This window comes from Aphelocoma coerulescens, chromosome 4 (assembly GCF_041296385.1).
Source record: "Aphelocoma coerulescens isolate FSJ_1873_10779 chromosome 4, UR_Acoe_1.0, whole genome shotgun sequence".
NCBI lineage: Eukaryota > Metazoa > Chordata > Aves > Passeriformes > Corvidae > Aphelocoma > Aphelocoma coerulescens.
In genome coordinates this window covers 62,521,508-62,546,923 of record NC_091017.1, presented here as the reverse complement: position 1 = coordinate 62,546,923, position 25,416 = coordinate 62,521,508, and the positions used below count along the sequence as shown (strand labels likewise).

Sequence of the window (25,416 nt, the reverse complement as noted above, 5' to 3'; positions counted from 1 at the left end):
TTGTATTTTTAAGGTACTGAAAGGGTTTGTTTGGGTTTGTTTTTTTTTTTTTTTGAGCCTTTACATTGTGGGTTAAAAAAGCTGAAAGCATATGGTAGCAATTTTTTAACCTCTCTACATGAGGTGCTTGTCAACGGAGGTCCATACGTCCAAAGCTAGTTAATAACAGCTGCAGGCCAAAGTTCTTTTAAGAGCTATTGCTGTGTTCCAAGATTCTCAAAGACTTTGAACAAGTGAGGTTGGCCACAAGGGAAAGCAGCAGGTCTGCATTCTGCTTGTTAAGTGAACTCTGTTTGAACGGAAAAAAATGTGGCTGAAAGTCAGAATTTTCATGCTATAAAACCTGACCATAAAATATCAGATAGGATTGGCTAGTAGGCTGCTGCAGTTTAGCCTAAATGAACCATTTGTGCCAATGTAAAACTTTATTTTGCTGATTGCTTCACTGAAAATATTTAGGGGTTTTTTGTTGAAAATTTGGAAGGCTAATGATACCAAATTTTTTTTTTTAATAATTCACAGAATGCCAAAATGTAGGAATAGTTATGTCTGCGCTTACATTTTGTATATAAAAAATATAATGTACAAAGGAAGAATGTATGTGAAGAAGAAAAAATTGCAGTTCTCTTGACCTTATGGTGCTTTCTCAGTTTTATATTCCTGTCCATTTTTGCCATGTCCTTTTCAAAGCAGTAGTGAATTATAATTAAGTGAACTCCCTCTAGACATCTTTCCATGCAGTTTGGAAGTTTCCTGCCAGTTTGGAAGAAGTCCAGCCTTAAATTCTGAAATCACTTTCTCAAAAGATATGGTCTGTATATTTGCCTATTGATTGAAAATCTTCATGGTATATTAAAGCCTTTATCAAAAAAAGCTCTTTAGAAGCATTTAGAGGGAACAAGGCTGTCTGGCTGGTTATCTGCCAGTAATAAAGTATCAATAAACAATACTCATCATTGTTGTTCAAGTTGAATATAAGGCAGGATGCTTGACAGAAAATATGTTTTGTGCTCTACACCGGAATGGGGCTGGATCAAAAGCTGAGATTTGCAATGGATTTGTAGGGCGCTGAGTGCCCCTAGGTGGTCACAGCTAAAAGTACAGCAAGAAAAGCCTCCTCTGTGCATCTGCCTCCTGCTGAGGGCCAGCTCACGTCTGCTGGGCACTTGGGCGCACGTCCCGCCCACGGTGGCATGTTTTTGGGGATGTGTTACAGTTAAAGAAGCTATTCTTTCCTTTTGATAGGTCTCTGCTTTACAGGAGAACGTTTGTTTGTTATTCATTTTAATCGGGCAATTGCTGACGTACTGAAGTGGCAGTCTATCATTACTCCCACTTATGGCTCCAATTTAGCCCTTGTCATTGCAGTTGTCAGTATCAATTGGGGATTAGAGTGGGTTATGGCATGCACAGTGGATGGTCAGTGGATCAGTACCACTTTTCATTCCTTTCTAGCACAATCTTTTTATTATCAAGCTTATCAATGCAATTTTGTTACTGCTTTTCAGGTTTTTTTATATACATAAAATGTTTTGGAGATAAATTGCTCCTGGAATTGTTTTTGGGTTCTTTGCATTCCATTTTTCTACAGGATTTGAAATATGTGAGTAATTAAATGACACAGAAATGTTACCACTTCTGAAATACACATTTTTAAAGTTATACCGTCAGTTGTTTTGAAAACACTTATTTATATAGCAGTAATCCTTAGAGAAGATGTGCACTGCGAGATATGCACAAAAATGTCATTGATTTGCCATTGTGAGGAAAGCAAGCATTAATAATGGAATTTTAGAGCCAATTCCAAATAGCAAGGTTTTAAAACCAAGTAATAGAATGCTGTGAAATAATACAACTTACTATAATTTTCACCAGATAAATGATGTCTCAAATCTCCAAGTACGGTGTGTGAGAAAAGAAACTTTGTATTTTATCCTAGTTAGGTTTTCACTGACAGACATTTCTGTAGGGAAGGAGGGTCAAAACATAAAAGGTAAATCTCTTACTCTCTTTGAGAATTCTGGTGAATTTGCTTCTATGGTAACCAATTAGCCAGAGCTTATTACTCATGTAAAACAGGAACTGTTTGAATTTTTAAAACCTTCATTTGCAAAACAGCATGTCTAAATGATAAAGTTAAATTTCTTTCCCAAGACCACAAGTCTTCTTTGTAGGTGGAAACAACTAAGTGTACAGTTTAAAAAGCAAGGGGAAAGGCGCTCCTAGGCAGCAGCATCCATCCACGCTAAAAGCAAATATTTGTTTTTGGAGCAGAGAATGGCTGTCCCCGGAGCAGCCAGCTTAGCAAAAGCAGGAATGGAAGGGCAGAGCTCATCTTTTATGGAAGTCAGATAAATTTCATGCTCTTTAACATCAACAGTGACTGCAGGCTTTTCACTGAAGTCTGGCTCCTTCCCCAGTGTGAACAAAATAGGAAAAGTGATTAAAGTTCACTCAGCACTGGACGGCAGGAGGCAACTGCGCCGGTATCTTCAGCTGAGGGAGAGGGCGAGAGGGCTCTTTAATAAGACTTGTGAGGCTTCTTTGAAGAAAAGAAGTAGGGCTCATAGGGCCTGTAGATGCCTACACTAACATCCATTCATTTCCGGTACTTCATATGGCTTCTTTGACACATTGTAATATTGTCAGCCCCGTCATTAAAATGTTCATTATGAAAGGGGAAAGAGAGAAAATGTAACTGTTAACTGGAGTCACGGGTCAGCAAGTTCTGCTGTGAGCAAAGGACTCGGAGCTGCCTTGGATAATAGCAGCAGTTCTGGGGCAGACACGAAAGACTGACAGAAAATGAAAATATGGACCTTACAAATTGTTCTGTCTTGTGATGGATGGGAGTCTTGAGCGTCCTGACAAGTCTTGAAAAGCTGAAGTGCCTAGCAGATCTTCCCAGATCCTGCCTTTTGGCTTTTTCCCTCTGCCTCTGTCTCTTTTTCTGTTTCTCCCTGTTTTAAGTTGTGCAATCAGTATTCACACATTCTTATAACTAATAGGATTAGAGGGGTTGCAAAGGGATTTGAACAAGATAATTAGTTTACTGCTTAGTCCTCAATATAACAGGCAAAACCCCTCTGAGAAGAGGCAGACAAAATGGGTCAGAAAATGTGTGGGAAATGAGGTAAGGCCTCTCAAACACGGCTTCAATCAGCCTACACCATTATGAAAGGATCCTGGAGTATTCATTCATTGCTGCAGACCATTGACTTTTTTGGCTTGGCCACCAGAGGTGTCAAGGAAAGAGACCTAGCTGAGCAGTGGGAAATGTTGCTGGGTATGAAGGAGCCTGTTTCAAGTGCTTAAGTGCAATTTAAGGTTCTTTGCCACCATGTCACATAGAGCAACTCTAGAAAAGTGAAGCAGCCTCAAGCAGTTTACAAAGGTGAGGCTGAAAAAGCAAAGCTTCTTGTAAACCTTGGGGTGGATCACATCTCAGAAACAGGCATTTGAAATATTGAATCAAGAAACTTAATTTCGATTTAGTGTTATGTTTGAACCTCTATCTAGGAGTTATTTAAAACATAAATTTTCTAGCAGTGCATTTTAGTGTTCCATTTAAATATATTTTTTCTAGTTTTAAGGTGTGCCAGACAGAAAAAGCCCCCAAATCCAGTCCCCCACTGCCCCTGCCCAGTGATACTAGTATGGTACATGGATTACTAAGTGAGGGTGTTTTGTTTCCAAAGGAGTAGCAGGAAATGCCCCAAAGTTCCTGCCTTTTTATTTTTTTTTTTTTTTGCCTGTGAAACTTGTATGAACCACCAGCATGATCAAAGCTGCCAGAAGTTGTTAGAAGATATGTTGACTTGGGCCTGCCTGTGTATGATAACTTAGAGGTGCCTCCTCTCCAGTGGAAGAAACAGCAGGAGCTTCTCTAATGAACTGTCCAGCAGCTCTATCTTGCAGTGTATATACAACCAGAGGTGAGAAGAGGTTAATCCATAGGGGAACTAGTTAGAAAAGCAAAGCAAAAAATACCAGGGAGCTGTATGACCAAAATTCAACTTGAAGATGGTTGCTGACACATTTGGTTTCTTTTAATGAAACTCTCCTTTCAATCTGTTGCTTTTTGTGTCAGCTTGTAAGTTTTAACATACTTCACCTGTGGTGCAGGAGTATGCATTGCATGTGCAATACAGAACAATACAGAATGTCATGTTGCTTGTAGCAAATTGACCTCCTATTCATTTTAAATACCTATATCTTATTTCTAATGGAGATTAGATTCCTCATTTTGAGATTAGTCTCAGTTTTATTTCAGCATGGGGATTTATTGCTATAATCTTTATCTGTTCATAAATGTAAGGAGGACAAAGACATTCACTATTAGACATGTACGTACCTGGCAGTAATATGAAATCCTTATATTGTAATCCTGGCTGTTGTGATTTTCATTGTTAAGCACATTTACCCAGAGGTTTATCCTGATTTTATTAAAAAACAAAACAAAGCAGTCAGTTTCTCTTTGGTGTTCAAATGTTTTTCTATGTTTCTTTGTTCAACTGCAAGTTCAGATGTCATCTCTGCCTCAACTGAGAATCTCTATTTTGTGTTGCTTATTATTGTATGTATGGAAAAGGAAATAATGCATATTAAAAGTATTGTGGAAAACAGACACTGTGAGATGTTTTGTGGTTCTTCAGGTCAGGCATTGTACCATACTTAACATTTGTTTTCATATGTGGAGGGTAATTTCCCACTGGAAGTGATGTGTCCCTAATTAAAAAAGTAGAATCAAAACAAGAAAACCCAACAAGGAGAAATTGGTATAGGTATGCAGAAGTCTATGTAAGACTCTTCTTCCTGTTCTATATAAAAATACATGTTAATCAGTATTATAAATAGTAAGTATCTATAATGAAATTTCAGCTAGGTTAAAGGAAAAGAAAAAACAAATGCAGGAGAATAAAATACATATCCTAAAGTTCATCAGAACATTTATTTTTAAGATTAGACTTAACACCTGAGTAAAGTCAATATTACCAACACAGAGACTTAGATTTCATTTTGTATCACCAGGCTGTTTTTAATGCTGGCTTTGAATCTGGTTATTCCTATTCCTTAAGATACCAGTATTTTAAGTTCTATTTACAAGAGGGTTATCTAATACCCCTTTTCAAGTCCATATTTCTATATGTTTTTTTTTCTGTTCAATTAATACAGCTCATCAAGAGAGTTCTGGATATATTTTCCATTCAGATATTCGTATAAAACATATCAGTGAGGAAACTTTGGCTTATTTTCATTATTTATAGATGTGGATGGGAAGATGGTTAACAGAGGGAAAAAGAGATATGGAACAGAAACTGGAAAAAAACTACTGCAGATCCAGGGCTTAATTAGATATTCTATATCCCTACTGAATGCTGAATTTGATCTTTTCATTTTCACAGATTGCAGACCTTTCATTCTCACCCACGGTCTAGTTAAAATTGATACTAAGGGAAAATATTTAAATATTTTTGTCCCTGTTTGGAGCAAATGTTTGTAGACATATCCTGATGACACCTTGGCTCCTTTGGCAGTTTTGGTGTATTTTTAGTTTTCATGCGTGAAGCACTCAGTAGCACTGCAGTTCAGCTCTCAGACTTACTCAGTTGCAAGTCAGGGATGAATCCTTATCTGTATTTACTTTTCCAGCAATATATATACTCTTCCAGTGTATATGTTAACTGCTTTTGATTCCTCCTCAGAATGCTGTTCTCAATAGCACAGCTCCTGTGTTATTCTGCAGGGATGCAGACCTGACACATAATTTTGAAGTATAGTATTATGTTGAATGGTCAATCTTCCTGAAATACTGACCTTCCACTCCAAAGCTTTCATTTACCTGGCCACTGGAAGAGATTTCCATCTCTGAGAAAAATCCCTTGAACCCGTAAGGAGTTCTAGGGAGAAGCATGTGAGGACTTTGGAGTTTCAAAATTATTTTTTTGCAGGAGTAACTGAGAACTTGGCAAGATTCACCCCCATTCCTCAAAAACAAAACTCAAAAAGCAGCACCAAACCCCTGAGTTTTGTTAAATACGAAAGATAATTGTGTTAAGGACTTGCATATGGTCCAGTTGTCTGAAATACTAGTTTTGATGTCACAATAATTTGGCATTGGGCATGATGAAAATTTATAGATGGATAACAAAAAAAAATTTACTTATTTTTCTTGTTCTGTTTTCCCACCTGAGGAGAATTTTGTCTTTGTTCATATATGCTTAAATAAGAGAAGCCTATAACTGAAATCTGTTCAGTGTTGCTTTTATGTAAGTAGTTTGTGATTTAAAGATATATTTCATCACCTGCATAACACTAAACTTGTGAGTAGTTATAATGAATTTATTGGGATTTGAGTACATATGATAAATTGTACATACTTCAGTGCTCTCCTGAATTGGGATGAGATTATTTGTATTTGTGTGGTTAATAGGAGATATGTACCACTGAGCGTAATTTTCCATCCTCTGTCTTTGAAGGTGCTGTGCCATGGCCTATAAAATTCATATTGTCACAAGTCATCTTACAATGTGTAACAGCTTTACATTTAGTTGATAGTTAGGATCTTTGAAGAGTAATGCTTTTTTTTATTTTCTGAATTAGTGGGGATGAGAAGCATTCCAAGTAAACTTCATTCCTAACCTGTCAAAATTGGGGATGGTTGTTGATTACTGAAGAAAAACAAAACCAACAGTAAAACAGCTAGCAAAACAAAATGATTATTACTGCTGGTGGTGGAGGTCAGTGGCTCTGACCCAGGAAGAGGTGACTGGTCCGGAGAGATGGTCCCAAAAGGAATTGCCTTCCCGAGGCCCAGTGTCTTCCCTCAGCTGCTGGCAGAGGGGCCCTTGCAGGGGCTGTCAGCTCTTTAGTGATTGTCAGCTCGTGATTCCAGCTCAGCTCTGCAGGGCACCCCCAGGCCAAACCAGACCAGAGAGAGACGAGAGGCTCGTGTGGCTGGTTCCACATGGAAGGAGCTTTATTGTTGGTCCCCTCCGGCGAAGGGGAAAGCCAGGGACGAGCTCTCTCTCCCCACAGAGCCAGGGGGCTCCCTTTTATAGGGATACAGGGGATCAGTAGGGGACCAATGGGTTACAGAGGGTCTGGGACAGACCAATGGGTTACAGAAAGATCTGCATAGTGTCTCTCAAAGGATTGTGGGTCCACTTTTCCTCGCCATGACCCAAGAAGTGGCTGCCCCTTCAGGGAGTCCTGCTGGGCGATTGCGAAATCTCTTGTCTCAGCAGAGATCCCTCCAGGACAAGGGCTGGGCATATCCCACAAAAACCGAAACCTAAAAAATCCCCAACCAAATCAAACCAAACCAAACCAAAAAAAAAAAAAAAACAAAAAAAAAACAACCTGTAAATAATCATTAGAGAGTTTGGAGTTTTGAGTTGATTTTTGGGCGTAAGTACTTCCTGGTTTTGTGAGCGAGGAATGAGAGGTAGAGGATTGGCTCAGGTATGTCTGAAGGGCAGGGGGAAGACATGCAATAAGTGGTTTTGCTCCCACTGTTGGAACACATGTTCTTTGAAAATAGTTTCACTTGCAAAATGCACAGCAGAACCTGACCTCAGACTTTTCTGCCTCTTTCCAAGACACTTTCTGTCTTGAAAAAGTTTCTTCAAAGGCATAAATACTGTTAACCATCTCTCTCCTAAATCACCTTAAACACATAGAATAGATAATTCAAGCAAAGTTGTGATTGGCCAGAATTTACTATAAACTTGGCTTTAAATTAGGGAAATCAAGTTGTGTGTTTCTCATGCAGTGGTTAGGAACCGAAGTAGGAAATCATGCTGACAAATGAAGTGAATGGAAACAGGAGACAGAGTTACTCTGTGATTTAATCCATTGTCCTAAATATGTTAGATGACTAACTCTATAGAAATTTTAGCTCTTTACTGCCATAAAGCTGTGACTTAAGTTATATATCTTTAATAATTCTACAGTATTTTGATTCATAAAAGTTGAGTACATTGGAAGGAGCTTAAAAAATGCATTTTAGTAGGCTTTTTGACAGATGTGATTTAAAAGCTTACAGAAAGCAATGCACCTGTCACTTTTAATTGCAGAAAGCTTTCCATCTATTAACTTTATTTTGCCAGAGCTTTCAAATGAAAGAATTCCAGTATCTAATTTAATTTAATTTTCGTTGGGTTTGCCAGAAGAGCAATTAATTTTTAGAACTTCCAGCTATGAAGCTGTGCTTCAGAAAGCAGTCTCTCTATCTTACATACCATTAAGTTTCATCATATGCCCGTTATACCTTAGGAACATCTTGATATCCTTGCAGAAATGTGGCAGTGAAATGTAGACATATTGTCTGTAGCACTAGGTAGGGTTTACAAATACAAATGTTCGTATGATTGGGTTATTCCTATCCATCATTAGATTGCATCTCTCTGGAGCTATAAGTACATCTGTGCCTGGCAGGCTTATGTTAAGGCTTATGTTATCACTGATGCATATGGGGCCCATGTGTCAGTCTTCCAACAAAGATATATAGCCTTGCGTAGGAGCAGGGTTGGATATGCTTGTGTTTCAGCCTCTAAATCAATTTCTGGGACCTTTGCTACAGATGTTAGAAGCTGCAGGTCTGTAAAAAGAATATACTGTAACATGAACTGAAACAGAAGAATAAGCATGAGAAGGAATTAGCCATATGGCAAGAGATAGCAAGTGCAGTGGAGCTATGAAGAGGCAAATTCTCCCACCTTCTCTGCTATCTGTGCAAATATCGTTTAAATTCAATCACCTCAGGGCTTAGACCTGGTCCCGTTCTAAGAGGAGATCTGTTCATACTCAGTTAAAAGAGTGAATACAGATGCTCCTGCTGTTATAAAGTTGCATGTCCTAGGATTTTTGAGCTGGCAGAAGTCTTCCTGAATTCCCTAGAAGTGCAAATGGATTCACACTGACTGCTTTAGCAGAAAGCCCAGCTGTACAGTGCTGAGATGTTGATCTGTTTAGTGGCTATTATTGATACAGGTGCAATGCCACGTGTTCTTATATTTAGCCTTATTTCTTAAATCCCTTTTTAACATTTATGCTTCAAACAAAATGCAGTCAATCTAAATATTTAAACATTTTATGGTATATTTTTAAATTAGTCCTTAAGCAATAGGGAAGCTTATGCATTTTTTGCTGGGGTTTTTTAAAGTAAATTTAATAGTCTTTTTTTTCCCATTACCATAACTGTTCTCAGCCTCTCTGTGGTCACCTGGACCTCTATTTTCTGAAATTACCCATTTACTCACTGCTGGAGTGTGTAGTATCTTGTGAATGGAGACGTCAATGTCACCCTTGCTCATCCGGAGTGTGCCGCGCTCTCATTTGATTGCAATTGCTTAACTCATATCCATTCCATCCAACTGCCTTTGTGTGCCCTTACATAGCAAAACACAACACCCATCCTCCTGAATGAAAAAACCCTCAAAGAAGAAGAGAAAAACACCCCACCCCCCACACAAATGCCCTTTACCCTAATTATTTGGGCTGATAAGTGGAATTTTCTGGATAGCTACTTGAGGCAAAGCTCCATCAGCTGCTTAGGAGAGTCTGGATATTGGTTGAAGGGAAAGAATTTAGCAATTTGGGGAAAAAAAAGCTTGAGAATATACAGATAGAGGAAAAATATCTGAAAAGAGGGAAGATGGGTTTTTAAAGTGCAATTAAGAGCAGCTACTTTTTGATGGTGTCAGTGGAAAAGTGCAGTCCTGGAACAGAAAATCAGCTTTGTAGACTTCAAGCTTAAAAAAATGTCTGAATGGAAATTTTTCCTAGTACAAGCAGCTGAGCCTTTTTTGCAAGTTTGAGAGGGAAAAGGGCGATAAATATGGCAGAAGTAGCAATAAAATTTAAGCTTTTCTATAAAAAATATTAAATTCCATTTTGCATGGATTATTTTTCCTAGAACATTTTAATGTGATTTACATACTGGTATTGTGGCAACAGCATACATACAGGGCTGTAACAAGAAATGGGATTTTTCACATTCTTGAAATACAGAATAGAAGCACTCTGATGCAGTTTTTTACCCATAGTTGTTCATTTTATTTTGCTATTGATTAAGAAATTGGTTGTGATAAATTCATTCTGTAACGGCGAATTTTCTTTTTATTACTTACATACATTTTTACCATTTTTACAAGGGTTTTCAATTCTAAATAGCCCCTGAATCCAGGTAGGATGCACTCTTCTTGCTTTACAGACCAGTTATATTGCCTCTTCTGTATTCTCAGCTCCTTTTATAAGAGGAAAATACCTCTTGAAATTCTCATTCTTTGTGTGGCACTGAAAGGGAAAACAATTGTGGTGACAGAAATTTAGGGGAAAAGGCTGGAACAGTCAGAGAAATAGAAGGCAGGCTCAAGAAGAAAGAAAAGCCTGGAGCCCTTGAACAGAAACTTGAGGCTAGGCACTTCTGGGATGTGCAGCTAGAGTATTAAAGTAATCTAATCCTGGTCAGTGGGAAGTTTTACTTCCGGAGTACCTGAATATATGTATTGGTAATTGCCCTGAAGTTTCTCAACAATTTCTTTTTTCTCCTAAGAGCTTTTAATTGTATTAACCAGCACATAAACAACACACAAGAAATAGAATAAACAAAAAAAATCCAGTCATTCAGTTACTCAAAAAGTTGAGCTTGTTTTTACTGTTTTATAGTTCATTGTCAGTGAAGTGGAAGATAATATGAACATACATTTCTTGTCCTTTCCATTATTAGTTTTCTCATAGAACACCTAAAAGCCCTAGTTCTTTGGTCCAGAAGCCCAGTGGTGCTAGTCCCTGTACTTACTCCGTTATGCAGAATAAGAAAAATACCAACAAACCAGCACCCAGTAAAGCAAAATAGTTTTGTGAAAGATATTACAGTATAAGAATTGACAGATATCCATAAAGAGATGGGTGAAGACCAGAAAAACAGTCACATAAAATTGGTCATCTTGATAAGCAGCCATGATGGTAGCTTAGCTGTTGTCGATTTTTTTAAAATCATCTGTGGTAATCCTTTTAATAATTTGCTTTGGTTTCTTTCACTGTTTTAGCGTAGTTTTTGGCACTGACAGGCAACAGCCTTAAAGCTTGAAGCATCAGTGCTTCATATATATTATGCAGCTATACATATTCTATAAAGCTAAGACTGTACAATATATCTGTCCTATCAAGCAATGAGCCATCTCAAGAGACAATCCCCAAATTGCATCATTTGACTCGAAGGAAGAGTGAGCACAGTGCTGTTCAACATTAATGGTCTTTGCAAGATCTTTTCTAGTTTACTCTTCAAATTTTTCCCTGTCTCTTGACAAGTTGTTCAAGGTTTGTTTTACTGCTAGGAAAGACTTGAACTACTCAGGTTATTATTAGAGTAAAAGTTTGGATCTATACTTCATGAAAAACGTCTGTGTCCAGGAATGTAATTATTACTTGTCTGTATTGGAATTGCAGCTCTGCATAATGGGATTGGATCAGGAATCCGCTCTGCTCTGTTTTGAGGAAACAGAAATTGCCACAGCTTGCTGAGTGATATTTCAGAAGAGAATATACAGGGTTACAGACTGTGTAGTGAAACTAGACAATGTACCAGACAACCTTTCAATCAGTTCCTGAAAGTGCTTACAGTTTCAATTCCAAAGCAGGTGAAACAATATTAAATATTAAAGACATGTTGACAGCTGCAAACTTCTTCTAAAAAAGAAGTTTTGTTACAGGGAAAAGTAGTGATAGATTTTTCAGATACTGTTGAAGAGGTCTTTTGGAAAATTAAATATGCCATCTCATCTATTCTTAATGTGAGCGGATCCCCAGCCAAGCCAAATGGATGTTTCAGCCATGCATATGCTGAGTGTCTAATGTGCCAGAAGAAGTGAAAGTTACCTGGCAGAATCTTGTTTTATTCTTTTAAAATTCTCAACTTATAGTGCATTTTCAAGTCTGTCAAGTGTAATAGTTGATTAAAAATTAATCACCAAATCACCTATCAGAGACAAGTAAAATGCAAATAGCAGAATCTTCACCCTTTCCCTACAAAGAAACAGTCTTTTGTGGCCTTGTATGAAAAAGTGACATATAAAGATTTAAGTTATTTTCTATTTTGCCTTCAATTCCAAACTGGTTAAAGAAAAAGGAGAGGAAAATCCATGAACAAAACCCATATCTGACCTAAACCTCCCCGGCACAATTTGAGACCATTTCCTCTTGTCCTGTCACTTGTTACCCAGGACAAGAGACTGATCCCCACCTGTTCACAACCTCCTTTGAGGCAGTCATAGAGACCAATAAGGTCTTCCCTGAGCCTCTTTTTCACCACGTTAGACACCCCCAGCTCCCTCAGCTGCTCTTCATCAGAATTGTGCTCCAGACCCTTCCCCAGCTCCATTGCCCTTTGGACTCCAGTCCCTCAATGTCTTTCCTGTGCTGCAGGGCCCAGAACTGAACACAGCACCCGAGGTGCAGCCTCACCATATGGATATACATCCATATGGGTAAAAGTCATTTCCCACTCTGCAAACTGCAAGTAGGGCTGTAGGTCAATGATGCCTGCACACATCACAGCTGTGCTGCTGTCTTGGGCCCTGTTGGGGAAAGATAGTGCTATTAGGGATGCATGATAAGCAGCAGTCAGTAAAATGTTACTCAGTGCCTTCCTTCAGCTTGACCAATTTGAGACTGTGTGGAGGATAAAAATTGTCAATTTTTTTCTTTGGGGTGTGAGGGATGTTCTTAAGAGCTTCAAGTTTTTCTATGAAAAGGATTACGCTGAAGCCAAATTTGAAGTAGTATGTCAGTTCTCTCTGAAATTGTGGGTGGTCCTTTCCTCTTTAGGAGCTACAATGTGTAATTTCCTTTCTTGTTTTGGGTTTTTTATAGTCTAAGCAAAAGAGAGTTCTATGTTAATTTAGTGGAACAGACTATTAAAGACTGTTTTCCTTTTCAAAAATAATTTCTAAGACTCCAATAAAATACATGTGTGGTCGTAATACTCCTATTTTATTGCACAATTAGCATTTGCCCTGCTAGGCCACTCTAGAACAATAAAGAATAAATGGTGAATGTTCTTAGGCAATTATTTTCAGTAGTATCTGAGTATACAAATTGATTTAAGTACACTTTTGGAGACACTGTAGAGTAGAATTGATTTTGTAGCCCATGGGTTAAATTTTCTGCCAAGACTGAGATTGAAGGTTTTGGCTTAGTCCAAACCCAAAATGTATTCCTATTAAAAAGTTAAAGGCCTAGTACTTGTACTCTGTGCTATTTAGATTCTGCAGAAATCACTAATTACTAATACTCAAAATTATAAATAAGTTGTGTATAATACTGCATGGGTATGAGAGAGTTTCTCAAACAAAAAAAAAAATATTAGCTCTAATTATCAGAATTTAAATTTTGGATGACTTGTACTAAATGTTAAGGTTGAAGGTACTGGTAAACTCTGGAGATCACCAGGCTACCAGTACTGCTATTGTGTAGTGCGTTACTTTTTCTCTTTTGCTGTATATGTTCTATACTTACACATAAATGATCTCTCTTCTTTAATAAATAAATAGATAAAGTGGATTAAAATACCTGCTGCTTAAATATACAAATAATAGTATGCCAGAAGCTATAATAAAAAGTACATTTTGATTCTGTAACAGATTTATAAATGGATGACATTTAAAAAACCTCAAACATTAAGAATGAAAGAAACATCAATGATATCATCAAAAGTGCTATCATTAAAAAATGAGAGATAAAAGTGGGCAGGGAAATTCAGTCTGAATATTCTTAGGAAGAAAAAAAGCTGCGTTCCTTCCCATGGGAATTGGTGTGATTCTAATAATTCAGTCCGTGTTGCAGTGATGATTGCCCTGTGTTGTGAAATGTGAAATACTCACTTGGGCAATGTAGCACACCATGGCCCAGGGAGTGATCCTGCTTTGGCGTGAGAATAGGTTATGTGCCTACTATGTGCAGCATCTGAATCTCTAGGGGGACAACAGAGCAAATGGAAATTAGTGATGCAGAGAGAACCTGAAACTCTGTGATCTAAATCTTTCTCATCAGTTTTGTGCTCCTCAGCAGGGTACTGATACATGCTACCGCTGATACATGCAACCTTGGTTTCCCCATCTGTAAAAGGAGGCTCGTAGTAGCCTTCTCATACATGAAATTTTAATCCTCCTATGGGAAGCAGCAGCAATAATGGTTTACAGGACTGATGTTTGAAATTATAATTTATAGGTTTTATCTTTATAAAGGGATAGATGTGCCATAGAGACGTATTAGCTACTGCTGATAGTATTGGACACCTTTTGTATCTTCAATATGAAGAGCAATAGCTGCAATGATTGTTTTACTAAAGAACAGAAGAAAAAAACATTGAAATTAATAGGAAGTTAACTGGTTTATTTCACAGTCAAAGAATAATGGTGCAGCAGAGTTGCTGGTTGTTTGATTTTATTTCTTTGTTTGTTTTGCTTTTTCAGAACAAGAGTTTAGACAGTATTTTTAAGTATACATTTTTAAACATTTCCTTGTTCCATCATAATTGATCTGTAGATCTGCCAGAAAGCTATGCCTGCTAAAAGGACATGACAAGCCATTTTGGTATAAGATTATCTTCATGAATAAGTGATGCTGTACTGTAACTTGTTATACAGTAGCTGTATAAAGTTAAAGCCAAGCATATGTCAGTATTCTTACAATTAACTGGATAAGCCTCGCTTGACTGATGGGAAAGGTACTTAATTGTTTGTATATATTAATGTATTTCTGGACATAGGATAAAAAACATGTTGTGTCATAGATTAAAACACATTGTGTCACGTTTGTTTAGAAAGCTTGTGTTACAATCTGATATATTTCTGCCATGATGGAATTCCCAATAGGCTTCAGTATCTTCAGTTCACCTGAGCTACTAATTTTGAAGGAACTATCTCTCCAGGTATAGCACCACAATGTTTAGTAGCATCTGTATTCTTGAAGACTTTTTACTTTGGTTTGATTCTCATTACATAGTTTGGGAAATAATTTTCATATATACTTTATCCTAATACAACAAAACTTGTGGTTGTCGAAGCATGCCTCTGTAGCATTCAGAAAAGGTCTTAGATTCAATTCCTAGTCATGCTGGAATTTTGCAATTTAGGAGTATGGTTGTATAGTGATAAATGAAGTTTCATGAGCAGAAGAAAACCCATCTGATCAGAAATTTTCCATGTTAACCCAAGACATCTAATACAGAGTAGAAAAAGGTATTTGTTCAAATTTTGAAAGTAGAAAACTGGCATCTTAGGAGTAAAATTCAAATCAGAGATCCATTGCAACATGAAAAATCTACTTTGGGGTTTCATTCTCTCCTCTTTGAATCAGAAAGCCCATGGCTATGGCAGCTTTTGCCAGCAGAGGCAGCTGCCAGTGTTCATGATAATATGAAATAATTGTTTGCCATACTTCTCTGGAGACATATCAAGACAGTTGAAACTTGGGGCTGTGGCTCCCTTGTCTTACACTATCGTGTGTCAGCATGTTCTCGCCTTCCATATCTCAGATTTTACTGCTGGTGTCTTCAGTGCCTCCCAGTGAGGCAGAGTACTTTGCTTTCCCTAAGATCAAAGCCAGAGGAATAAACAATAGCTCTTAGGTCTTGCTCTGGAATAGCTTTGAGGTTTTAGATGATGTGCCTCTTTAATGTGACTGTGACTAGAGAAGTATCTCAGACCATGCAAGACCTCACAGGTATCTTAGTCAAGTCCAGGATCTGGTGAGTAGCCTATACCAGAGCACATTTCACAGGATCTTTCTGCAAGGAGCTCCTTAATGAATAGGTAGTGCTTGTCTTCTCCCTGCCACCTGTATTTTTTAAGGTGTACTCAGATACAGAAATATTGCAGGAACACTGAAGAAAAAGCTGATCATAATAAAAACAGCTGAAATGGACAGGAACATTTGATATTCATAAATAAATCGTTTTGCTAGCTTTACTATTTTAGGATAAATGTCTAATTGATACCTAGAAAGAAGTTGTTACTTGTTCCATCAAAATCATCTGATTGGCCTAGGTGATAATTGTAGGTCCCTTTCAACTGAACTATCCTATTCTAAAATTTGTTTTTTGGTTTTTTTCACCATCTTTGTATTCCAAGTGAAATCCCCCATGTCCAAATACATATAATTGATTTTCAGTCAAATAATTTAAATAATTCTCATTCTTGTTATTTCTTTGAATGTCCAGTAGTCTCATGATCTATGACACTTTGCCACCTTGCACAGGCATGGAGGATTTCATACAGAATATAGTTAGCTAATGTTAAGACTGTTGTTTTCCAGTAAGAGAGAAGTACTTAGCAAGGCTTACTTTGTTCATGTCACTTATATGTAAATAATTATCAGGATGCTGATCATGGAATAGCCACTTTCTGAGAAGTTTTTATAAACTGGTGTAAGTAAACTGGTAAGCATTCAATACTTAGTTTGGCTGAGTATTTCTTCCTTTAAAAATCAGGACACATTACTCATTCCCAGTACTCAGTATTTTGCAAAGTACAGGATGGCAGTATAGATTTATGATATCACTGGTCAGACACAGAGGGAGGTTAAACCATAGAGGAAAATAAAATTACAAGTAATTAAATTTACAAGCAGGTTTGCCATCTTCAAAAGATTTAGTGTTTCAGAATGAACAATGATTTAGCCACACAACAAAACTGTGATACTGCCTTAACAGTTTATGATATAGATATTTTATGTGATGTTTCAATTTATATAATTAAAAATTGAGCACTCCTTTTTAAGGGTAAATAGGATATTCAACTGAGAACCATACATGGTAAGTGATAAAATAACTGAGATGTGGTAGTGTTTGCATTTTTTAAGAGCTGAAACATTCTATCAGGTTCATTAATTTCAGGTATCTCAGAGCTTTATCTTCAGATAAGAAAACAATACTGGATGTAAGTCTTCAAGCTTTTATTTTCTAAGAATGTGTTTGTATCTTCTATTGGTATGAATTTCAAATGTTCACAGGACTCTAAGCTGTGACCTTTTTCCCTGACACACGTCTCTCTACTGACCAGTAGATATGATAAATATAACTGTACCATTTCCTGCCTGTTCTTAGGAGGGATTCAGTAGTAACAAGGTTTTTGGCAAGGTCTTCCTGCTATTTCCACAAGTGTCATACATTATCATTACCCATGGATACTTAGAGAAAAAAACCCTGCATACACAAAATGAAGATGTTGGGGGAGGGAGAGTGGGGCAGAGGTCTTTGGGGCTTTTTTTGATGTTGTTTTTGTTATTGATTTTTTTTTCTAGTTCATTGCTTTGTGAAATACAGAAATCTACATTCTTTTAGGCATAATGTCAAATTAGACAAGTTCAGTAGCTTTGTCAGAATATCCGAATTAAATCTTTAATCTTTGGAATTCGGTTTAAAAGCTGAGGCATATGTGCTTATCAGAATCCATTGCATGTAAATTTCCTTTATCTAGTTTGTTTAAAAAGAAATTTTATTTTACATAAGCACGTAATTGCAGAACTTATTTGATGATGGATCTTAGAGAATCTATACTATTTCTGGTTTTATTGATGAGTTTGAATACTTGGATAGACTATATTAATTATAAAAAGTAATTATTTAGATGCAGCATATTTAGTCTTTGATTTAGAAAAACACACCTGACCTTCTAAGAGAGAAAAAAATAGTATGCAAGTTTTTTCAGAACATTGCTGTAGTTGGGCAAAAATTCAGAAATCTTTGTGCATTTTCCACTGTGTATCTTCATTTATAGTGGGATTCAGCTTTGTTTGGTGTATGGGTTTGGTTTTCCTTTTTTTACATTTGAGAAAATGGGGTTGCAGCCAGATATTACAACTCAGAAGAATTCTTGACTTATATACATCCTAAACTTATGTGAAACAATCTGCTGTACCCAGGCTGGTTTGTGCATCTAGAGTAGCAGTGATGCTCATTTGTGCCTCCTCTAAAAAGTCTCTGTCAGCTGCTGCCAGTCCAACTCACCTAGGTGGCTTTTGGTGCAAATCTGCCATTTAACCCCCTATTACCTTTTAACTTGAGGAAACAAACATGAGAGTTCTCCTTGAGAACATCTCCCATTCAGAGCGACTGAAGTTACACCTGGCCCTGAGCACAGGTTGGGTGATGCTGGAGCAAGAAGGAGTGGTGGAGCCGAGGAATGAAGGTGCTCTGCCCACCACTGAATGACATAAATGAGACCCACAAAGTTGCGCCATGGAATTTTCTTGAAAGCTCAATGTCTAAGGTACTCCCCTTAATAACTTGGAGTGTATCTCTCTAGGAATTATATAACAGAGTCAAGAACAATTTAGTTGCAAGAGGCCTCTATGACAGCTAGAATCTGCATAAAGATGAATTTGTCTAAACATCTCACTGGATCATTGTGCTCTAAAGAAAGAAATTGTCAGATAGCCTTGGCTTTTTCACTCTAGCTGTATTTTTTAATTAATTCTGCTGTTTCAGAGGTATTCTGGATTTTGATCTAAGGTCTTGGGCTGTAATATTAGTGGAGGATAATTTGTTCCACTTAAAGTATCTTGGTCATATTGCTGCTTTCTAATGCGAAACAGGTTCATGCCTTTTTTTAAAAAAAACAGATCTTTTCTTATAAAAGTAGGATGTTTTGTTGTATCCTGGCTTAAATGTTACTGAAATGCTTAGACATTCTTTCATTTTAGGGGTATCAATTGCCATCATAGAGTCTCTGTTCAAATGCTGCCTATTTTTGAAATGGAAGATGACGTCCACACAGTTATTAGTGCAGCAATACAATGACCATCAGGCTGAAAAGGGGTTTTGCACCTTTCTTCACTACAGAATATAAGTTGCAAAGTCAAATCAATGTAGTGTAATGGCCTGCAAAATTGTCTGGTTTAATCTACAAAATAGATTTTTGCCCCATTTGCCCTGAAAGTCACAATGCACCTTGTGCTGTTTGTGGCCATTTTTGTGAGCAATCGAAGAATTGCAGTGGAATGGGTTCAGTCATCAATAAAAAAGACCACACACAGCTTCTGAGTTGTGAAATGTAGGTGTAATTTATGCAAGAAGAAAAAGTTGAATGTTTGTTTAAGCCCCTCAAGGTTTTTATGAAGAAACCTTTTTACACTGTGCAGATGAAAACTTGAAGCAATCAATAAATGATTACTAAAAATTTTCCTGCTATAAGGAAAATCATATTTTTTTATGAGAAGTAGAATTTTGCAGTGTAGAAATGAACTTACACTTCTGTTAGAGAAACAGTTCAAAGAAAGTTTCAGAAACCAGCTGATACATTGCAAAAAAATTACTTTTGGAAAACAACAATTGCCAACCTTACATAGCTCTGCATATTTAAATGGATGCTTTAAACAATGCCTTGTTCAGCAAGGTTGGGAACCTTTGCAGTCAAGCAGTTTACATTTGAAATGAGCTAAAATTACCAGGGAACACTATACTTCAGTTTTCTTGAGCTTGTGTTACATGGAAATGGTGTTGACTGTGCGGACCCAGCAGAAAATCTAGCATGCAATTAGTTAGTCTTCTGTCTTTTGCACATCCAGCCTAAGTGTATGGTCTGTTGAGGAACCTGGCACAATAGCTGTCCTTTAAGTCCTTGTGTTTGTGCCAAAATTTCCCACAGAAACAAAGATTTTGACCATTGATATTTTGTATTAGATTTTTAAAAACAATTTGCATTTGGCCTCAGTATTGCTCATCTTTCACTTTTAAAAATTATATAAAATGGTGAATGATGATGTTATATCAAATGCCATGAAAAGCTTAATGCACTGTTACCCATTATCTCTTCTAGTATATGAGTATGGCAGTGGCTTACATAGATACATACATATATCTGTGTTATAAACTAATCATTGATCATGATACAAATCACTACTGCTAGCTTAGCCACTTCACACATAATTTTTTATATAGGTAAAATGTATTAGTCAATTAAGCAGAAGTGTAAATATAGATATTTGCATTTTATGCTTATGAGGGAATTTTTTTCCAAGGAAGTAGGCTGTTAAATCATGTTACCGTAACAAATGCTGAAGGCTGCTTTTTCATTCATTGCCCCTGAATTTATTGTCAGAGCAGTGCAGTCATATCCCATTTCAAGATTACTTAGGTGGCTTGAAAATTAAATCACAGCTCACAAATTCTCTTTTTTCACACACGGTTAATAATACTAAAATTGGGTCTAGTTTTAAGTATACTTTGTAAGATATTGCAGTGCAGTTAGGTGCATGAACTATGAAAGATTTAGTAAATAGAAAGTGATTTTCCATAAATTAACAAGGAATTGGATAAAACAAAATTGCTGTCAATGTATGTGGAAATATTTTCAAAATAATTATATTGATATAAATTTTGTTAAAGTTGGGCAGCATGGGGTTTTATAAAATCCTCAAATTTTTTTTGCGAGTTCATAAATCTGAAAGAGACCTTCAGGAGTGATTTCTCAGAACTGGTAATATGAGCCCATGCTAGATTACATTTTAGAGAAAGAATATCTCAAAAGCATGACTATTTATGTCTAATCAACTAAATTATTCTTGCTTGTTCACTTACTCTGAGCTAGATCTTTTTTTTCTGTGCACAGTTTTGCAATGTTTCTCTAAAAACTCTCTGAAAAAGGCCCTCTAAAGATGTCTCTAAAGCTCAAGACAGAGAAACTTCACTTCTGTTAGGAGCTGGATTGTATTTGGTATGCTTTGGAGTGAAGATCCTGGATTGGTTTTAGAAAAATGAAATCTAGTTAACCACAAGAAAACTGCTGTGCAAATGGACTTAAAATCCCTCTGTAGATACACCTGTATGCATCTGATTTGTTTGTACATTTTATTCAGATGCTCAAGAAAGCTTCTTCAACTAATTGTGTTCCCCATATTGTGTACAGATAGGTGCATCTCGGAAGGCTTCCAAAAGAAGATCTGATTCCATAATTTTAGTACAACAAAGTAGATAAGCCCCTTTGCAAGACTTCAAACATTCATGTACCATGTGTGATAGGTGTATTTGGTCCAGGGTAGCAAACTATTGTCTGAAGTGAAACCTCCAAACTGCATGTGGTATAGATACAGCAATACAGACTTTAATGTATTGGTCATCTTCTATTGCAGTGCATCATTTTTATAGTGCATAGCATAAATAGAAAGTTCTGGATCCTAATTTGCTTTTGTTTCTTTCTTTTTTATTTTCTCTGTGTCTTCTACTGCTGTCTTCAGTTCTCTAGATTTCATTTCCAATATTGACCTGTGAAGGCCAAAAATGTGTCTGGATTTCAGAAAAAAAGGGCTGTTTATTCATACTGATAGCAAAAACCCACTACTGAATAATAATTTTATAGGCACTTTAATAATATTTCTCTTTTGTAAAAGATAATAGTTTCAGATAACATGGTGCAGCTGATCATACAGGGATTTGGAGAGGAATATTAGATATCTGCTGCAGAATGTATATTAATTCCTTCTTTTAAAATATATGGTGCTTGACACTCTGAAACAAAAGTCAGAAACATATTGATCTCAGATATTACACAGCTTCATCGTTGTTTCTCAATAGCTCACTATTTGTTCTTTTTGCTGGATTACAGTCTTCCTTACATAAAGCTGAACATACTATCAAACAGGGATTTGGAATGGTTGAAAAGTGAAAACACTCACTTCTGCTTTTTTTTTTGGCATACAAGTTGCTATTTTTAAAGGAACTACTTAGTGCAACACAGATAAACTGTTTTGACTATTATTGCTACTTCTTTTCAATTACAAATCAGTTAATGTAGTAAAATTGGCTTCATTGGAAATACTGACCCAACCATAATGGCTGAAATTATTTTCTTATATTTCCTTTTTGTTATATACAAAACTAAATATATATATATATATATATATATATAGCATTTTTACATTTAATTTAATTTTTTTTTCTTAGTGATCTTAGTGAAAACCAGATTCAAGCAATACCAAGGAAGGCATTCCGAGGAGCAGTAGACATAAAAAACCTGTAAGTATTTTCTTCTTTCCATATATTCTGATAATACTTTGTTGATACAGTGCTATTTCATTGTATCAGATATCTTTTTTCTAAGAACTGTTACAGCTACGTAAGGAATCTCTGCATAAAACCAATACTTACCATTTGCTTTGGCAAAGTACTTTAACGTGTCTTAAACATCCGAAAATTGCCTTATGGAAATGTAAAACACTGAAATAGAGTTGAAGACAACATGGCATTATAACTATTAGTTTATGAAACCTGAGTTTAATATTTGAATGTCAGGCAATTTGAAACATTTTATGGCTTCAAGTGGAAAAAATCATTTTGCCTTGGTTTTAAAAGTTTGCCTTTTGTTTGCTTGCATAAAAGAAAATCATGCTATTATCTAGTTTTGCTAACATATGTTTTTATACTTGTGTGACTATTTTTCTCACTCAGCTTTCTTCTGTTGTCTTTTCTGAAAGAAAGACACTTTCCTGGAGATAGTGACCTTGATGTTCACGGGCAGGTTTTGTATTCTTATGGTTTCTAAATGTGGAAATACATGAGTTTCAAGACAAGGCAAAGCAGTGACTTTTCAACTTTCTGTTCAGAGTGGTAGGTCAGTTTAGTGGATTGAACGAGTCAAGCAACCTGAAGACTGTGATGAACTTCTGTAGCAGGAAATAAAATGTCATGCTCTCAAAAGCTATAACCCCTGCTGTAAGCTAAGGACTTGTCACTTATAAACAACCAACAAAGACAGAGGACATGCAATAATGTGTTTCAGAAAGACTATGGAGCTTCCAGCATGATGGAACTGTGAAAAAATATGATTGCTAAATTATGTGGCATCAATAAATACAGGGAAATATCAAATCATTATACGAGGCTTTCATGTAATTCCTGCTGAAATAATTTTTATTAATTGAAGTTGCCAGTTTTAAAAAATAAAGACAAACTTTCTAGTTGTACTGCTTTGTAAACAGAGTGCTCTGTGATTGTAAAGGGAGGGTTGTGATGTATCCTCAGTAGGAGAGGATGGGACAGGAAGCCCTTTGAGTTTCTGTCTTTCTGTGATGGACTCTACTTCATTCTGTTGCCTGCAGCACTGCACACAAATTGGTGAGGAAAATGTCTTTTTAAGATTTAGTGGAATGCCCGAGAATTTGACCTACTACAGTTCTTTCCTGCAGTGAAATTCTATCGTACCTCAGTGGAAAAAATTATTATGTTCAAATCTATTGTGTTCCTAAACATGCAAGTGCTTCTCAAAATAGCTTTGGTACTTTGGTTTAATTGACAGGTTATGAGTTTTTTTCAGAACTAGTCCCATCACTATGCATGGTGAAAAAGAGGTTTGGCTACAAGAAACCTGCATTTTTCTGCATGATCTTTTATATTTGAAAATTTATACAGCTGCAGAAGGGAACTTTGGTAGTAAAAATAGCAGCATCATTGAGAATATTCTAGTGGCAAAGCAGCAGTTTAGAATATAAGTGTACTTACACATTGTAAGAAAACTCCAGTTAGAAACAGCATTAGGATGCTAATCTCTATCTGAGATATTATTTTTATCTTAGTGTGTATTTTTAAGCTAAGGATCCTGAATTGTGTCTGAAACTTGCATAAAACAGTAGCTCTACCCTTTAAAGCCTTTCTCTTTTGGGGAAATAATTTTTTAAAAAATCATAAATTCCATAGTATTGCCACAAATTTCAAATCATATCTGTGGCATATTTTTTATTGTGATAGGACAAATGCTACAGATATCTCCTCATTAGTTGTTCCTGGAAAAAAATGCCATCAAAATCCTAATCTGAAAACTCTACAGTCACTCTGCAGAATGACCAATGAGTTCATGGGGTGGGTTGGGTGGATTCTACCACAGCATTTATATAACTAGATCAGGCTGTTGTGCCTTTCCAGAATCTTTGGCAAGGAGAGATAAACCCCAGCTTTTCATCTAGCCTTGGACATTACTTAGAGAAGAAAGGTATAGCAAGAATTTTACAAGTTATATTTCATTGTTCAAGAAAATTAAGGAGACAATTGATAAGTGATAGGTAGTAGAAGGCATTACTATTCCAGCAGGAATTGAACTATCTGAAAGGAGGTTGTAGCCAGGTGGGTGTCAGTCTCTTTCCCTAGTAATAAACGAGAGGATAAGAGGAAATGGCATAGAGTAGCACCAGGGGAAGTTTAGATTGGACATGAGGAAAAATTTCTTCACCAGAAACTTTTTAAAGCTTTGGGAAGGTGACCTGGGGAAGAGATTGAGTCACCATAAACTGGAGGTATTTAAAAAACGTGTAATATATGGCATTAAGAGACATGATTGAGAGGTGGACTTGGCAATGTCAGGTTTACTCCATGATCTTACAGGTCTTTTCCAACCTAAGTGATTCTATGAGTCTATGAAGGTGATTAACCTAAGGTCCCGGAACCAAGTACTTGTATGTCCTTACTAAGAATTCTCATAAAGAGAATTCCATATATGTTCTAGTTTTGGATAATTTTTCTAGTAATAGCCCAGTAGCTAAGCATAGTGTTAAAAATGTTACATCTCTTCCAAACTCATCTATGAGATATGGGAAGGTACAAAGAGAAAAGAAATCTGCATTAGAGCATATTGTAATATATGTTTAAAAAAAAAAAAAAAAGTGTAACAATAGTAATTACATCAGTTTCACTTTAATTTATGAGACTTTTTTTTTAACATGGAATGATTGATAACCATCCAGAATAGTAGTTCTATTAAGCTCTTTTAAAAGTGGTTAACAAATTTCACAGAACTCGACCTGATAAGTATTTTATGTTCCTGAATGGAGACTCACCATTCTCTCATCTCCACCAAATACCTTCGTTCTGAATCAGGAGTTGGAATATTTTGGATACTTGTATACTTCTAGTCTTTGCAGAACAAAGGGAATGAGGTGTTAATTCAGATAACCTGAAGGAAACGGCTTCCTTTAAGGTTGATAATACCACTAAAATCTCCTGCAGTATGTTAGCTCTAGAGTCCTCTTGATGTTTCTCAGAAGAAGCAGTTTTGTTTCCATAAAATGTGTCCATTGTGTTTTGCTTCTAGACATCTTAATAACACTCACAGTATAGAATCTGTAGAAAATAAAAACAAAATGGGCAAGACAGTATGAGAATTGACAACATGGGCAACCTGCCACGCCCTCATAATAAAAAAAAACCAAACTGAGAAACCTTCAGGCCTCACAAATGTAATTTACATCGAACTGGAATTACCCAGTTTCCAGTTTGTTATGCCTTTTGTCTTATAACTGGGAAGAGTCTGGCTCTGTCTGTACTCTCACTTGAGGCAGTTGTAGGCAGCAGTAAGGTCGCCCCTTTCCCCTCTCTCTGAAGGCCAAACAAATGCAGTTCTTGCAGACCATCCCCAAATGTCACCT

The 25,416-nt window shown here is 36.6% G+C and overlaps 1 protein-coding gene across 3 annotated transcripts in view; it reads left to right on the top strand.

Moving 5' to 3' along the window:
- SLIT2 (slit guidance ligand 2) overlaps positions 1–25,416 on the top strand; it is a 263,142-nt gene that overhangs the window by 129,273 nt on the left and 108,453 nt on the right. For all 3 annotated transcript variants that reach the window (XM_069014353.1, XM_069014352.1, XM_069014351.1), the window contains exon 5: positions 21,947–22,018. In XM_069014353.1, the coding sequence (XP_068870454.1) occupies positions 21,947–22,018 (72 nt within the window). The remainder of the gene's footprint in view (positions 1–21,946; positions 22,019–25,416) is intronic.